Here is an 18,172-nt window from a genome sequence, read left to right on the forward strand (position 1 = left end):
GGCCATGGCTCACGGGCCCAGCCGCTCCGCGGCATGTGGGATCCTCCCGGACCGGGGCACGAACCCGTGTCCCCTGCATCGGCAGGCGGATTCTCAACCACTGCGCCACCAGGGAAGCCCTTTGCTACTTCTTAAATACTGTTGGGAAAAGTTACACTGCCAGGAGGATTGGTGGCTATAGAAATCCATGGTCTTCAACATCAAGTGGACCCTTCATACCATCTGCCAATTTTTCCTGTTCCAGATCAGCTTTTATCTTACGTTCACCAGAGCAACTATTTGATACCTTTATCACTCTTCTGAAGTTCTCTTCATTCATTTTGAGCACTTCTGCTTTGTAGGGAAAATAGGTGACCCTTCACGTTTTGCCCAAAACTTATGGATACATTTTCATGTGAATTGCCTTCTTCCTAACCACGCTTTCTATTTATGGTCTTGGATAGCATAATTTTTTTCTTATCCTTAGGGACCTCACTCTATCAGATAGATAAATTCTCTGTTTAAACTTTTCCCTCTCTGCTGCCATAACTTTTTAACTTGCTGCAGTTTCTTTCATCTTAAAAAGATTCAAAGAATAGATGGTACTCACTGTCTTTACTTCTTTACCTCACCTCAGGTGAACTCTTCAATATTTTATGGTCTGCCATCCATCCTCATCATTTTTGTGAAATTATTGACAAAGATCATAAATGATTTAACTGTTGGTGATCCAGATGGACTTGGTTCTCTTGCAAGATTCCTGTGGTTTACACAGTATGGTTCTGTGTATTATAATTTTATATAGTTATGGTATACTAGCTATAATGTTGAATTACTACCGTTAATCTGTTTTAGAATTTAGAAGGACTTTGAACATGAAAGTTTGGGTGGCTCATATTTTCCTTTTTACAAATGTGAAATCCCACTGCTTCCTTTTTACTGTTAGTATTCCTTTGGTTAATGAGGGCTTGCAAAATTACCTCATTGAAAGTAGAGGTGTGCTTAAAATTGGTTTCATACATATTTATTTAGTGTGTGTTATTTGAAGTAAGGCCACAACAAACACTGAGGACATTAATGTGGACAGAGATTTTTACATCTGGGATAAAGAAAGGAAATTTACTTAACATTCATGGCCTTGTGGAAATAATATTACCTCTCTGAGCTTTAGTTTACTCATTTGTGAAATAGGGATCATAATACTTTTCTCACTAGGTTATTAAGAAGGTGCTTTATTAATAACCCCACAGCTGGTACTCATGAGTATGAGTTTCTTTTGCCTATTCACACTTTTTCCGTGCTCCCTAGAACAATGAAAGGTAGAATTTGGAAGCAGTGGACTGTGGACATTGTTACGTGTTTCCAAAGTCTTCTCATACCTTTTGTCCTCAGGAGACTCATTTCAGTGTGTATGATTGGACAGTGAGGAAGCAAATCAAAGTTTAAGAAAGCTGTCCAAGATAAAACCATCATAGCTACAAAAGGAACTGAAATTAGTATTTTGACCTTTACTTAACATGTTTTTTTTTGTTTGTTTGTTTTTTGTTTTTTGTTTTTTGTTTTGTGGTATGCGGGCCTCCCTCTGCTGTGGCCTCTCCCGTTGCGGAGGACAGGCTCCGGACGCGCAGGCTCAGCGGCCATGGCTCACGGGCCCAGCCGCTCCGCGGCATGTGGGATCCTCCCAGACCGGGGCGCGAACCCGGTTCCCCTGCATCGGCAGGTGGACGCGCAACCGCTGCGCCACCAGGGAAGCCCAGTTAACATGTTTTGATATATATTTTTTTTAACTAGTCATCATAAATATTTCAGTATACCTGGAATTCCATGTTTAAAGACATTATGGTTCCCTTTTGGTGACAACATAATACTTCAGATTAGATATAATATTCTGATTTATTTAACTATTTTCTTATTGGAAGTTTAAGTTCTTAATGTCTTAAGAAGTTAGAATTTAAATTTCCAAACTTTTTATCAGACTATGATAACCTTGTCGGTAGAGCTCTTTTTCCTTTTTGATTTATTTCTTTTGGATTAATTCCTTTAAGTTTACTGGTTTTATATTTTAAACACTGTCATCTCTTTTATTTTTTTTTTATTTATTTATTTTTTTTGTGGTATGCGGGCCTCCCTCTGCTGCGGCCTCTCCCGTTGCGGAGCACAGGCTCCGGACGCGCAGGCCCAGGGGCCATGGCTCACAGGCCCAGCCGCTCCGTGGCGTGTGGGATCCTCCCAGACCGGGGCGTGCGAACCCGGTTCCCCTGCATCGGCAGGCGGACGCGCAACCACTGCGCCACCAGGGAAGCCCTGTCATCTCTTTTATTAAAAGGAATACAAATACTGAATGTAGGCTTATTGTAAAAATGTCACACCATTTAAAAATAAAGTAGAAGATGAATAGCATCCCTTTTCAGCCCACTCACTCACCTCTTTGAAGACAGCAGTTTATTGTATAGCCTTCCTAGATAGTCTGTGTATATAAGTTATTGTATAGGTAATCTAATTTTTAAAATAATTTTTATTGGCGTATAGCTGATTTACAATGTTGTGTTAAGTATCAGATGTCCAGCAAGTGAATCAGAGATAGATATATATATATACACACACACACATATATACATATATACACGTACACACACACATATCCACTCTTTTAGATTCCTTTCTAATGTAGGCCATTACAGAGTATTTACTAAGTAAAGTTCCCTGTGCTATACAGTAGGTCCTTATTAGTTATCTATTTTTATATATAATAGTGTGTATATGTCAATCCCACTCTCCCAATTTATCCCTGTCCCCCTTCCTCCCTGGGAACCATAAGTTTGTTTTCTACATCCCTGACTCTTTCTGTTTTGTAAATAAGTTCATATGTACCATTTTTTTAGTCTCCATATATAAGTGATATCATATGATATTTGTCTTTGACTGACTTCACTCAGTATAACAGTCTTTAGGTCCATCCATGTTGCTGCAAATGGCATTATTTCGTTCTTTTTTATGGCTGAGTAATATTCCATTGTATATATATATATATATATATATACCACATCTTCCTTATCTATTCCTCTGTTGATGGACATTAAGGCTCCTTCCGCATCCTGGCTGTTGTAAATAGTGCAGTGAACGTTGGGGTGCGTGTGTCTTTTCGAATTATCGTTTTCTCCAGATATGTCCCCAGGAGTGGAATTGCTGGTTCATATGGTAGCTCTATTTTTGTTTTTTTAAGGAACCTCCATACTCTTCTCCATAGTGGTTGTACCAGTTTGAAATGTCTGTTTAGATCTTCTGCCCATTTTTGGATTGGGTTGTTTGTTTTTTTGTTTTTTGTTTTTTGCGGTACGCGGGCCTCTCACTGTCGTGGAGCACAGGCTCCGGACGCGCAGCCTCAGCGGCCATGGCTCACGGGCCTAGCCGCTCCGCGGCATGTGGGATCTTCCCGGACCGGGGCACGAACCCGCGTCTTCTGCATCGGCAGGCGGACTCTCAACCACTGCGCCACCAGGGAAGCCCCGGTTGTTTGTTTTTTTGATATTGAGCTGCATGAACCGTTTGTAAATTTTGGAGATTAATCCCTTGTTGGTTGCTTCATTTGCAAATACTTTCTCCCATTCTGAGGGTTGTCTTTTTGTTTTGTTTATGCTTTCCTTTGCTGTACAAAGCCTTGTTTAAGTTTAATTAGATCCCTTTTTGTTTTTATTTTTATTACTGTAGGAGGTGGATCAAAAAAATCTTGCTGCAATTTATGTCATAGAGCATTCTGCCTGTGTTTTCCTCTTAAGAGTTTTATAGTGTCTGGCTTTACATTTAGGCCTTTAATCCATTTTGAGTTTACTTTTGTGTATGGTGTTAGGGAGTGTTCTAATTTCAGTCTTTTACATGTAGCTGTCCAGTTTTCCCAGCACCACTTATTGAAGAGAGTATCTTTTCTCCATTGTATATTCTTGCCTCCTTTGTCATGAATTAGGTGACCATAGGTGTGTGGGTTTATCTCTGGACTTTCTATCCTGTTCCGTTGATCTATTTTTCTGTATTTGTGCCAGTACCATACTGTTTTTATTACTGTAGCATTGTAGTATAGTCTGAAGTCAGAGAGCATGATTCCTCCAGCTCCATTTTTCTTTCTCAGATTGCTTTGGCTGTTTGGGGTCTTTTGTGTTTCCATACAAATTGTAAGTGTTCGTTCTAGTTCTGTGAAAAATGTTATTGGTAATTTGATAGGGATTGCATTGAATCTGTAGATTGCTTTGGATAGTATAGTCATTTTGACACTAGTGATTCTTCCAATCCAAGAACATGGTGTATCTCTCCATCTGTTTGTTTCATCTTTGATTTCTTTCATCTGTATCTTATAGTTTTCTGAGTACAGGTCTTTTGCCTCCTTAGGTAGGTTTATTGCTAGGTATTTTATTCTTTTTGATGCAGTGTACCCAGATTCATTGATGAGCTCTAGTAGTTTTCTAGTAGCATCTTTAGGATTTTCTATGTAGAGTGTCATGTCATCTGCAAACAGTGACAGCTTTACTTCTTTTCCATTTTGGATTCCTTTATTTCTTTTTCTTCTCTGATTGCTGTGGCTAGGAATCTCATTTTTATCTTAAGTGGAAATGCTTTATGTGTTTTACACCTAGAGGACTTTTTGTTTTTTCAACTTCACTTAATTTGTTTGTTTGTTTGTTTTTGGCTGTGCTGCATCCAAAAATAAGATCCTTGCAGGATCTTAGTTCCCCAACCAGGGATTGAACACTTGGCCCTAGCAGTGAAAGCGCAGAGTTGTAACTTCCAGACTGCCAGGGAGTTCCCAACTGTAATTTATTTTTAACCAAGCCCTTAATGATGGACATTTAGATTGTTTACATTGTTCTTGTTCTTGCATCAGGGAACATTGGTCTTTAAAAATTGGGAATATTCGTTCATATATTTGGGATAAATTCTTAGGGGAAAAATTGAAAAAAAAATTGTTGTTTTTATTTCTAAGCACTCTTGATAAGCTATCTTGTCCCCACTAAGATTCCATCCAGTAGATCCCATGCTTGAGTATTTAAAAGGCCTGAGATACATATTGGGAGTACTCATCATTTGAGAAGGGCAGACAAAGAACATGCTATAAGGCAATATTAGCAGTGGTGGTTGTTTTATTGGTATTATTAGTATTCATGAGGTAGTTAAGACTGAGATCTTTAGATCTTTGTTTCATGAATTCATTTCTTTATAGGTTGATTCCTGTGTTAGTGAATGGCATGAAGTACTCAGATATAGATATCATCCTACTTAAGGTAAGGAAACTATTTCCTGATGAATAGGGAAGATTATTTTTATTGACTTAGTAGATCTTTGGCTTTGACTAACAGAACATTTATTTAGAGTAGGCCCTATGTAAATAGGCTTTCTGTTACATTGTATGCTACGGAGTTCAAAGATAATTTGGGTGGTAATAGATTCTAGCTTAATTGGAACTAACTAGATGGTGACACTAATAGAGTTCGCATCCATTTCCTGTTAATACAAATTGTTTGGAGTTTATTTTAAAATACGTTAAATATGTTCTGATCTTGATTCAGATACTCTAGATTATACCAGCTGGTGGGAAACCATATAATGTGGCTTGAAAGTGCCTGATATCTAACATGGGTTATGTGATAGCCTATTCTCCCCTTCACAAAGAACTATTTTCTGCCCAGGGGAGTGGTTCTTAATGAAGAGGTGTACAGTTGACCCTTGAAAATGGGATGTTAGCAGCATTGACCTTCAGCGCAGTCAAAAATCCCTTTATAACTTTACAGTTGGCCCTCCGTGTCCATAGTTCCATATCTGCAGATTCAGCCAACCATGGATTATGTAGTAGTGTTAAGACTTCATTTATTGGAAAAAAATCTGCATGTTAGTGGACCCGCACAGTTCCAACCCATATCGTTCAAGAGTCAATTGTATTTCAAAATAATATGCATAACCCCATCTGAATATTCTCATTCTTTTACTGATATACATATTAGCTTATAATGAATATAACCCAAATTTTCCTTTAAAAAAATATACAGGGTGATGTTGAAGAAGATGAAACAATTCCTGATAGTGAACAGGACATAAGACCACGTTTTCATCGATCAAGGACAGTGGCTCAGCAGCATGATGAAGATGGAATTGAAGAGGAAGATGATGATGACGATGAAATTGATGATGATGATACAATTTCTGACTGGAATCTAAGTAAGTCAGAGAGGGAGAAGCAGTCGCCTGCTTTGATAACAGTTTTGTTGAGAAATAATTCACATATCATACAGTGCCCTCATATCATACGATTCACATACCATACAAAAGGATGCAGTTGAGTGGCTTTTAGTGTATTCACAGAGTTGTGCAGCCATCACCACAGTAAATTTTGGAACATTTTTATCACCCCGAAAAGAAACCCCGTACCCATTAGTAGTCACTCCCATTTTCTTGCAGTTCCCTAGCCTTAAGCAACGACCAATCTATATTCTGTCTCTAGGAACTATTCTGGACATTTCCTACAAGTGGAATTATACAAAAAGTGGTCCTTTGTGACTGACTTACCTGTTCATCATTTGATGGACATTTTGTTTCCCCCCTTTGGCTATTGTGAGTAATGATGCTGTGAACAGTTATGTAAAGTTTGATGTGTAAACGTAAGTTTTCAATTCTCTTGGGTATATACCCAGGAGTAGGATTACTGGGTCATATGGTAACTTTATGTTTAACCTTTTGAGGTACTACCAGGCTGTTTTTCAAAGTGGCTCCACCATTTACACTCCCCCCAGCAGTGTCTTAGGGCTCCAGGTTCTCCACATGCTTGCCAGTACTTTTTGGGTGTCTTTTTCTGTTATAGCCATTCTGGATGTGAAGTGATAATCTTATTGTGGGTTTGTTTTTGTATTTTCCTGACGGGTCTGCTCTTCATTTACTTGTCATTTTATTCCTTAAAAAGACTTTATCTCACACTGTCATTTCTCAAAGGGGTATATATTTTGTTTGATACTGTGAAATAGAAATACTGACCACAGCTTTTCCTGTTTTCCTAACATAAACTTATTTTTTTGTTTGATAATTTGCATGAAAATTGGTTGATTATCATGCAGTTTTCCAAAATGATATAAATTGCTTTTGTCATATTCAGACTTACAAATATGCTTTTTTAAAATCTTTGTTTTCAACCTTACCTGCAAATCCACATCATATGTTAAGCCTGCATTCTGGGCCACATACTAATTAGATAACTCTGGGGAGAATCTAGACACCTATGTTTTGCTTTTGCTTGCATGCTGGTTTTTAAATCTTGCTGCTCTAGTTCACAGCACATTTCACGTTTTGGGCCATGTAATTCTTTGTTGTGGGGTCATCCTGTCCATTATAGGATTTTGAGCAGCAGCCCTGATCTCTGCCCAGTAAATGGCAGTAGCGCAGGAGGTGGGGGGAGAACACACACAAAATTGTGACAACCAGCAGTGTCTTGAGACATTGCCACATGTTCCCTGGGACACAAAATCACCCACAGTTAAGAACCACGCTGTGATTCAGAGGGTTGAGATTTCTAGTAACTAACTGATAGAGCAATCAAAGACGTGAATCATCAGCCTGAACTGTAAATTATTTGGAATAATGCTGATTACTTCCCATTTAGTTTCCTATAACTAACGGTTCCTTAGAGTGACTAACGTGCCCAGCCCTAGGCCAAGGACTTTGTATGCCTGTCACATTTAATCTTTCCAACAACCTTGGGTAGGTAAAGATACTGCAAAAAGAGAAACTTCCCAAGGTTAGCTTAGCTAGTTCTGGTGGCACATGTAGTTTTGGAACCCACATCTCACCCAACAAGAGAACCCAAGGTCTTCATTACTACCACAGAATTACCTCCCAGTGTATCCCTACTTTAAGGTTGGTGGGGAGCATGCATTAAGATTTAATGTAGATAACTGCAAAAGTAATAATGTGTGTTGAATTGGGGGGGGGGGAATACTTCCTTTTCACATCCCACCCATCTTTATGTTCTTCCAGAAGTTTTTCTATGCAGATACAGAAAAACGGGTGTACGGGCTTAACCTCCTTTTGTTTTGCTTCGCTTTCTTGCACTTCATAGATAACTGCATTTTTTATAAAGTGAAGGTTCATAGCAACCCTGCACTGAGGCGCCTTTTTTCCAACAGCATTTACTCACTTTGTGACGCTGTCACATTTTGGTAATTCTTGGAGTATTGCAAGCTTTTTTGTTATTATATTTGTTAGGGCAATCTGTGATGAGTGATCTTTGATGTTACTGTTGTAATTGTTTTGGGCCTGCGTGAACCATGCTCATATAAGACAGCAAACTTACTAATTAGTAAATGTTGTGTGTGTTCTGACTGCTCCATCCACAAGCCATTCCCCATCTCTCTCCCTCTCTTTGAGTGTTCTTGTTCTCTGAGACACAATAATACTGAAATTAGACCAATTAATAACCCTTCAATGGCCTCTGAGTGTTCAAGTGAAAGGAAGAGTTGCATGTCTCTGACTTTATTTTATTTTATTTTATTTTTTTAATTTTATTTTTGGCTGCATTGGGTCTTTGTTGCTGGGCGCAGGCTTTTCTCTGGTTGCGGTGAGTGGGGGTTTACGCTTCGTTGCGGTGCGTGGGCTTCTCATTGCGGTGGCTTCTCTTGCTGCAGAGCATGGGCTCTAGACGTGCGGTCTTCAGTAATTGTGGCACATGGGCTCAGTAGTTGTGGCTCGCGGGCTTTAGAGTGCAGGCTCTGTAGTTGTGGCACACGGGCTTAGTTGCTCCGCGGCATGTGGGATCTTCCCGGACCAGGGCTTGAACCCGTGTCCCTGCATTAGCAGGCGGATTCTTAACCATTGCGCTATCAGGGATGCCCCACGTCTCTCACTTTAAATCAAGAGTTAGAAATGATTAAGCTGGGACTTTAAGCCTGCAAACTGTAGCTACTGAAGCCCGTGCACCTAGAGCCCATGCTCTGCAACAAGAGAAGCCACCACGATGAGAAGCCTGCGCACCACAATGAAATAGACCCTGCTCGCCGCAACTAGAGAAAGCCCGCGCGCAGCAACGAAGACCCAACGCAGCCAAAAAATCAATCAACTAATAATTAAAAGAAAATGATTAAGCTTAGTGAGGAAGGCATGTAGAAAATGCAGTAGGCCGGAAGCCAGGCCTCTTGTGCCAGTTAGCCAAGTTGTGAGCAAAAGAAAAGTTCTTGAAGGAAATTAAAAGTGCTACTCCAGTGAACACACAAAAACAAAACAAGCAAAACAGCTTGAATGCTGATAAGGAGAAAGTTTTTGTGGTTAACCAGCCACAACATTCCCTGAAGCCAAACCTAGGCCAGAGCAAAGCTCTAACTCTCTTCAATTCTCTGAAAGCTGAGAGAGTCGAGGAAGCTGCAGAGGAAGAGGTTGGTTCTTGAGGTTTAAGGAAAAAAGTCTTTATATCTCCATAACATAATGCAGGGTAAAGCAGCAAATGCTGATGTAGACGCTGCAGCAAGTTATCCAGAAGGTCTGACTAAGATATTTAATGAAGGTGGCTGCACAAAACAACAGATTTTCAATGTAGACAAAAGAGCCTTCTGTTGGAAGAAGATGCCATCTAAGACTTTCATAGCTAGAGAGTAGAAGTCAGTGCCTGGCTTCAAAGGGCAGGCTGATTCTTGTTAGGGGCTGATGCAGCTGGTGACTTTTAAGTTGAAGCCAGTGCTCATCTACCATCCTGAAAATCCTAGAATCCTTGCGAATTACACTAAATCTACTCTGTGTTCTACAAATGGAACAAGAAAGCCTAGATGATAGCACATTTGTTTATGACAAGGTTTACTGCATATTTTAAGCCTACTCTTGACACCTACTGCTCAGAAAAAATGATTTCGTTAAAAATATTACTGCTCATCGACAAAGTACGTGGCCACCCAAGAGCTCAGGTGGAGATGTACAATGAGGTTCATGTTTTTTTCACATCTGCTAACAGCATCAATTCTGCAGTCCATGGATCAAGGAGTAATTTCAACTTTCAAGTCTTATTATTTAAGAAATACATTTTTTAAGGCTATAGTTGCCATAGGTAGTGATTCCTCTGAAGGATCTGGGCAAAGTAAATTGAAAACCTTCTGGAAAGGATTCACCATTCTAGATGCCATTAAAAACATTTGTGATTCATGGAAAGAGATCAGAATATCAGCTTTACATTAACAGGAGTTTGGAAGAAGTTGATTCTTAGGGGGTTCAAGACTTCAGTGGAGAAGGTAACTGCAGATGTTGTGGAAATAGCAAAAGAACTAGAATTAGAAGTGGAGCCTGAAGATGTGACTCCATTGCTGCATCTCATGAGAAAACTTTAATGGATGAGGAATTGCTTCTTATGGGTGAGCAAATAAACTGCTTTTTCTTGAGATGGAATCTACTCCTGGTGAAGATGCTGTGAAGATTGTTGAAATGACAACTGAGGATTTAGACTATTACATAGTGTTTGTTGATAAAGCAGCAGGAGTGTTTGAGAGGATTGATTCCAATTTTGAAAGTTCTACTGGGTAGAATGCTGTCAAACAGCACTGCGTGCTACAGAGAAATCGTTCATGAGAGGAAGAGTCAGTCGATGCAGCGAACTTCACTGTCATCTTATTTAAGAAACTGCTCATAGCCACCCCAGCCTTCAGCAGCCACCACCCTGATCAGTCAGCAACCACCAACATCAAGGCCAGACCCTCCACAGAAAGATTACAGCTTTTCGAAGGCTCAGATAATGGTTAGCATTTTTTAGCTATAAAGTATATTTTAGTTAAGGTATGTACGTGGTTTATAGGCATAAAGCTATTACACACTTCAGTAGACTACAGCATAGTGTGAACATAACTTTTATATGCACTAGGAAACCAAAAAGTTCAATTGACTCACTCTGTTGTTGTGGTCTAGAACTGAACCTGCAATATCTGAGGTAGGCCTTTGTCTTCTTTTTAGGAGGGGAGGCTGATTTTCTAGAAGTGAAATCAGATGATATGTACTCTGCTGATTCTTTTCCAAATATCATGCAACTCATTCTGTGTCAGTACATAAATATTTCATTCTGTTTCCTGGCAGTATAATATTCATATGAATGGCTATACCATACAGTATAACTAAGACCCTTTTGATGAGTAAGGTGTTATTTCTGGCCAACGTAACAGCTTTATTTAAAAAAAAAAAAGGCAGTCATGTACAGGAAAAAATATCGTCATAATTAGTTTGCTAATTCTTGGTCATAAAGTATGCTTGTCAATAGAATTTTTTCCTGTGACAGACTACCTCCTATTTAATTGAATTCATTAAAACTTTGTAGAGGTAAAAATAAAGTGTTGTACATACAACAAATTTTATTTGTGTATAGATACAGATAGATTTATAGATATATAACTATAAATGATAATGGAAGTTAATGTAATGTCTTTGAATTAAATATTTCCTTAGGAAAATGTTCTGCAGCTGCCCTAGATGTTCTTGCAAATGTGTATCGTGATGAACTTTTGCCACATATTTTGCCCCTTTTGAAAGAATTACTTTTTCATCATGAATGGGTTGTTAAAGAATCAGGCATCTTGGTTTTAGGAGCAATTGCTGAAGGTAAGTCTAAATCAAACTTGAACTGTAAAGTCCTCAATAGGTGCTAATGTGACTAGGCTACTTTAAGGACTTGTTACTCTATAAGCAGAAACTGTTCACTTACTTTGCTGTCTTGTGTTGCTAATAAGACTATTGAGGTAGATAAGACTATGATCCACATTAACCTTAAAAATGATATTTGAGTCTAAAAGCCATCTTAGGATAAGTTTTTACTTTGAGCTAGTTAATTATTGTTAAACAACCATAGACTTACTTATAACCCCAGCCAGATATTTTGCAAATGCTTTTGTTATAATAAAGAGAACAGAATGAGAGGATTCTGACGTCAGAAGCATCCCTGTTGCTAGAAAAATAAGTTCCGTAGGTAAGTGTAAGAAACATAAGTCAAGTGTCATCATCCTCTATAAAGGATTATTGTTCTGTCCTAGCTGTAAACATCTATCTACAAGAAATTGAAGCATTTTACAGGCATTTTTGAAAACCATAGTTTCTGTAACAGAAGTAAAATGAGCTTTCCTAACCCTACTGAAAGATACTTAAAGAGCAGTTAGCGCTCATTTCAGTTATTTCTTTAAAATAATTTTGGAACAGATTATTACAATATATTTATCGGAATGGAGATGATCTGAATGTTTCATGGATGCACGTATCAGTTTAGTATTCAACTGAAATAATTTTGTTTTAACCAAATTTCAGCACTTCCTGAAATAGTTCTGTGGTTTTTTTCTCTAGGTTGCATGCAGGGCATGATTCCATACCTACCTGAGCTCATTCCTCACCTTATTCAGTGCCTCTCTGATAAAAAGGCTCTTGTGCGTTCCATAACGTGCTGGACTCTTAGCCGCTATGCACACTGGGTAGTCAGCCAGCCCCCAGACACGTACCTGAAGCCATTAATGACAGAACTGCTAAAGCGTATCCTGGATAGCAACAAGAGAGTACAAGAAGCTGCCTGCAGGTGAGACATTCATAACAAAATGTTCATTGTGGGAGAAGGGAGTGTGGGTATTTCAGGGAGAAACTTAATTTTCAAGCTTGTGATGGACTGTTGATATTAAACCACTAATGGGGTTTTTGTTATCTGTATCTTTGACCTGTTGGTTTTATAAATCCAAATGAGACAACCTAGACATCCATATTTGCTGTTTCTTCACATTTTTTTTTTCCCCTTAGTGGCTTTAACAGTAGCATCATCTTTCACCCTAATTCCCACACAGATATCTGGAGTGGAAGTGGCGAGGGTCCTACTCTTGAAGGAATAATAAAGTTTGAGCAGAGTGACATTATTAGTCGACAGGTCAACTATGATAACTAAGTTGCCACATAGTGATTCAACTCCAGTAGCCACTCTGTCAGTTGCATTTGGGGCTGTCTTTCTTTTTACATCAGATCAGCAGTTAGTTTCATTACTACCAGCATTTCTGTTTTCTGGAACAAATCTTCAAGTTCTAAAAAGGCTTGCCACTTAATGTTTATAGTTCTTAATTTTTCAAATAGAATTGCTTTTACTGTTGACTTTGTTAATAAGAAGAAATAGCTGTTGAAAGAGAGGAAAGTAAATTTCAGCATAGCTGGACTTTACCACATCTGAAGCAAAAATGTCTGGAAGAGTCCTAATTCGTAATGATGTGAAAGAAAGTTAAACAAGGGAGCTTTGGTGATTAATAGCACTCAATTTTTTTTCAAGCGGGGGGAGGATACTGATTATGCTTGGTTTCCTGTAGATTATTCATTCAGCAAGGTTTTTTTTAGTTCTCTACTAATTGTTAGGCATATATTAAATGCCAAGCTTACAGTCTCTGCGTCTTAAAATTTACAGGCTAGTAGGGTATACTGAACAACTATATAATTATAATTTGTGGAACGTGCCATGAAGGAAATAGATATAGCTCAGTGTTAATGAATAAGACTTCAATTAACAAATGGCTTAAGCCTATCATTTTAGGAAATTCTTACCTGGCTAGAACAGAAGAAAATAACCTTAATTTTACAAACGAAGGGCCAGATACACCTTAAAGTCGAGACACATTTAGGTATAAATCGAAGTAATTTCCCTGAGGCCCTGGAGTTTGTTCGTTTCTTGTATATTTGTCCTAAAAATAAGCTGCAAATAAATTTATAATAACAAATGCACTGTGCATTCTAATGTATAGTGTGGAGTCTAGAGAAAAGTTTTTAAACTTTACTGAGGAATAATTGACAAAAATAATTGCATATACTTGAAGTGTACCACGTGTTGATTTTGATATACATAAGCATGGTAGAATAGTTACCAAGATCAAGATCCTATAGTTAACATGGGTATCTCTTTTTTCTGTGAGAATGCTTAAGATCTACTAAGTATACAGTGCTGTGTTAACTATAGTCACCATGATGTACATTAGATCCTTAGAATTTATTCCTTTTTTTTTATACAGTAGGTTCTTCTTATTAGTTATCTGTTTCATACATATTAGTGTGTATATGTTAATCCCAATCTCCCAGTTCATCCCACTACCCCCACCAACCCCGCCACTGAGAATTTATTCTTATAACTGAGAATTTGTGCCCTTTGAACTCCAGCACCCCATTTCCTTCTCCCACTAAGAGAAACATTTGAGAGATCATCATACTGCTATGTTCTCATACATCTCAAACACCCTAAGTGTTAAAAAATGTTTCTATCATTTAACAGTTTCAATTCTGATTTCATTAATCTGGAACATCACTAGAATGTAAACCCCCCGAGATTGGGGACATTGTTTTGTTCATTGCTATGTTCCCAGCACTCAGTCACTAAATAAATAGTAAATACCAAATAAATTGTTGAATGAACCAACAATAGTTTTAGATTTTACCATTGTAGTTAAGCAGATGCCCGTAAGTGACAGCATAAGGAAGGGGAAAGAAATGGTTAAAAATAAGCATCTGGGGCTTCCCTGGTGGTGCAGTGGTTGAGAGTCCACCTGCCGATGCAGGGGACATGGGTTCGTGCCCTGGTTTGGGAAGATCCCACATGCCGTGGAGCGGCTGGGCCCGTGAGCCATGGCCGCTGAGCCTGTGCGTCCAGAGCCTGTGCTCCGCAACGGGAAAGGCCACAACAGTGAGAGGCCCATGTACCGCAAAAAACAAATAAATAAATAAATAAGCATCTGGTGTGGTACGGTAGGGAGATATGCATGTATAAACTGTAGACTTAAATTCCTGTCTCTATTGTAAACTGTTTCTTTTCTACAACAGTGATCTCTCTCTTTTTTTTAAATTATAGTGCCTTTGCTACCCTGGAAGAGGAGGCTTGTACAGAACTTGTTCCTTACCTTGCTTATATACTTGATACCTTGGTCTTTGCATTTAGTAAATACCAGCATAAAAACCTGCTCATTCTTTATGATGCCATAGGAACATTAGCAGATTCAGTAGGACATCACTTAAACAAACCTGTAAGTACCTATGATGAACTGTTATGAAAAAAATTAAATACAAAGCATAGTTAAAATCAATAGGTTAACATATTTGAAAATTAACATTTTTGGGGAGATGTGAACACTTAGTGTTTGCTGCTTTGAGAATGTAGAGCTGAGGGGCTTCCCTGGTGGCGCAGTGGTTGAGAGCCTGCCTGCCGATGCAGGGGATACGGGTTCGTGCCCGGGTCCGGGAAGATCCCACATGCCGCGGAGCGGCTGGGTCTGTGAGCCATGGCCGCTGAGCCTGCGCGTCCGGAGCCTGTGCTCTGCAACGGGAGAGGCCACAACAGTGAGAGGCCCTCGTAACGCAAAAAATAAATAAATAAATAAATAAATAAATAAAAGAATGTAGAGCTGAAAAAGACAGCAAGTGTATTCATCTTTTAAGTAGTATTTTTAAAAATAAATATGTGCAGGGAGTGAAGATTACAGGAGCATATCCCATGAATGCACCAACACTTTTTAGAGTGACTAAAGGAAAGAGGATAAAGGTTTTATACTCTGGATTTCAGCTTTTACTTAATTCCAAGTAGTTTTGTGTCTCACTTAATAAACACTAGTTTTAGAGTACCACATCTAAACATCTGTGTTTTCTCACTGGAACTTACAAGTATGAGGAATACACTAAGGTAAAATAGTTAAAAATTAGGGTAATAGGTTAAAATGCTAAATCGTGGTACAGAAGTGTGGCTAGGGAGCCAGACTCGGTCTCTAGTAGTGTTAAGAATAGAAGAGATGGGTGGAATTTGATTTGTTTAAATAGGATTTAAGTAATATTAGAATTTTAATATAGCTTGAAATTCCCTGCTGAAGAATAGATTTCATGTTTATGATTACTCTCTGAAACATCATAAGAAATTGTCTGTGTTTATAAGTTATACTTAAAACTTGGTGCAGGACACTTGTTTGTGGGTTTGCTTTGATGTTGGTTGTTTTAGTTTTGTTTGGTGGGGGGATTCCTAATAGATTAGACCATTTAGAATCTGTGCTCCTGTTTACATGATTACTATGTTTATTGACTTGGTTGCGTGAATTCTTCCGTTTTAGTAAGAACATTTAAATGATTATGAATTTTTTTCTGCAGATGTCTTTAATAAGTTTACCTGTCATTTATAACCTACTGCACAGCAGGAGTCATTACATGTCACAGGACCCAGGACTAAAAAAAAATTCAGTCAAAGAATGAGTCTTAAAATTCTTCCAGTAATAATTTTACACAATTACTGTAAATGGATTTTAATTTTCATAGACTCAAAATGGACTAGTTTACATATGGTAGTGGAGCTTTATGTGTTTTTCATCATTGTAATTAGGAATATATTCAGATGCTAATGCCTCCACTGATCCAGAAATGGAACATGTTAAAGGATGAAGATAAAGATCTCTTCCCTTTACTTGAGGTATGCTAAGCTGGTAACAGTTAATCTGTGTTTCATCAAAAAACACGTGTTCAAATCTAAAATGGGTATATGTGGTAAGTTTTAATTTACATTCTGAACCATTTCTGTTAAAATGCTGAATAAATATGTAACTTCCCGTAACTTTAATTATGGTACATCTAAAATTTTATGTTTTCACAGAAATACTGTGAAACAGAAAAAGTGTAATGGATGTGTTATGCGCTTTTTTTTTTTAAGCAGACAATGGATTGAATTGTGTATGTTTTCTAGCCTGCTCTACTTAATTGATAGTGCATTAGCTTGGAGATCTTTCCATATCAGCATATATATGTCCATCTCTATTTAACTATTTCTTTTTATGGATATATAGCCATGTCATAATTGACAAATTCTTTTATATATTATCTATTGTTTATACATACATATACTCGTATATATGTGAAGTAGCATTGGGACTCTGATGGGAGGGACTTCACTTTATACCTTTTCTGTTTAGTTTGAAGTTTTGTTTTCTTGTGTATTTAAATGCTATTTTTAACCAAAAAATATATATATGCTCTTCAAATAACTGAATACATTCTCAAATGTGGTAACTTAAACCTAGACGAATTGATATTGGTAGAGCCAGTTCAGTCATTCTTGTTCCCCCTATCATTTCAAGGGTCACCACTTCTGCCATGGATTGTCCCTAACCAGCAAAGTAAAAACTTCTGTGACAGAGCAATGGCTAATCCTGGGCCCAACAAAACAAGAAGAGTTATTATGACTAGATATATTTACTTCCAGGCAGAGGCTCAGAATGTGCCCAGTAAAGTCCACCCACAGTATTGACCAGGATGGGAGGATAAATAAATGTCTCTCTTATATTTGAGGAAAAAGTAGGAATACATAATACTTAAATCTGTTCCTGAAAGATAATGTTCATTATAGAAACCTTTACATTTTTTTGAGGAAACTCCCCTGACCAGCTATTAAACTTAACAGCAATGAATGGCATCCAAAGGAGAGGTTTGAAAAGGTAAACCTGCTATGCTATAGACTAGTAGAACAGGCTCATAAGTGACCGGGATCTTATTGAGTACACTTTGAAGCATTTATCATAATCTCAATTATACCTAGAAGTTTTAACACATTGCGTTTTCTTTTCTAGTGCCTATCTTCAGTTGCCACAGCCCTGCAGTCTGGCTTCCTTCCATACTGTGAACCTGTGTATCAGCGTTGTGTAAACCTAGTACAGAAGACTCTTGCACAAGCAATGGTATTTTAAAAAATTTTTATATCTCTCCCTTCTTGGCATCATAAACATTTTTCTAAGGATAAGCATAATGTATACAAACTTTTTCAATAATTGATTCAAAGTAAGTTTTCAAAAAATTGTGTCTTAATTTCAGCTGAACAATGCTCAACCAGATCAGTATGAGGCTCCAGATAAAGATTTTATGATAGTGGCTCTTGATTTACTCAGTGGCCTGGCTGAAGGACTTGGAGGCAACATTGAACAGCTAGTAGCCCGAAGTAACATTCTAACACTAATGTATCAGTGCATGCAGGTGAGACTTATTAAATTGAAATGAATTGAAACTTGGTTCTCTGTGTCACATTGGGGTTAATTTCTTCGTCTTTCTTGCAGGATAAAATGCCAGAGGTTCGACAGAGTTCCTTCGCCCTGTTAGGTGATCTGACAAAAGCTTGCTTTCAGCATGTTAAGCCTTGTATAGGTATGAATATTTTCTATTGCTATGGTGTGATTTTTAACAT

The 18,172-nt window shown here is 38.1% G+C and overlaps 1 protein-coding gene across 5 annotated transcripts in view; it reads left to right on the forward strand.

Annotated features, from left to right (window-relative positions):
- The window catches only part of TNPO1 (transportin 1), an 89,619-nt gene that overhangs the window by 58,907 nt on the left and 12,540 nt on the right, over window positions 1–18,172 (forward strand). For all 5 annotated transcript variants that reach the window (XM_007113058.4, XM_028492970.2, XM_028492969.2 and 2 more), the window contains exons 10-18: window positions 5,189–5,249; window positions 6,012–6,180; window positions 11,419–11,571; window positions 12,304–12,529; window positions 14,819–14,990; window positions 16,328–16,414; window positions 17,565–17,672; window positions 17,806–17,964; window positions 18,045–18,132. In XM_007113058.4, coding sequence (XP_007113120.1) covers window positions 5,189–5,249; window positions 6,012–6,180; window positions 11,419–11,571; window positions 12,304–12,529; window positions 14,819–14,990; window positions 16,328–16,414; window positions 17,565–17,672; window positions 17,806–17,964; window positions 18,045–18,132 — 1,223 coding nt within the window. The remainder of the gene's footprint in view (window positions 1–5,188; window positions 5,250–6,011; window positions 6,181–11,418; window positions 11,572–12,303; window positions 12,530–14,818; window positions 14,991–16,327; window positions 16,415–17,564; window positions 17,673–17,805; window positions 17,965–18,044; window positions 18,133–18,172) is intronic.

Source organism: Physeter macrocephalus, chromosome 8, assembly GCF_002837175.3.
Source record: "Physeter macrocephalus isolate SW-GA chromosome 8, ASM283717v5, whole genome shotgun sequence".
Classification (NCBI taxonomy): domain Eukaryota; kingdom Metazoa; phylum Chordata; class Mammalia; order Artiodactyla; family Physeteridae; genus Physeter; species Physeter macrocephalus.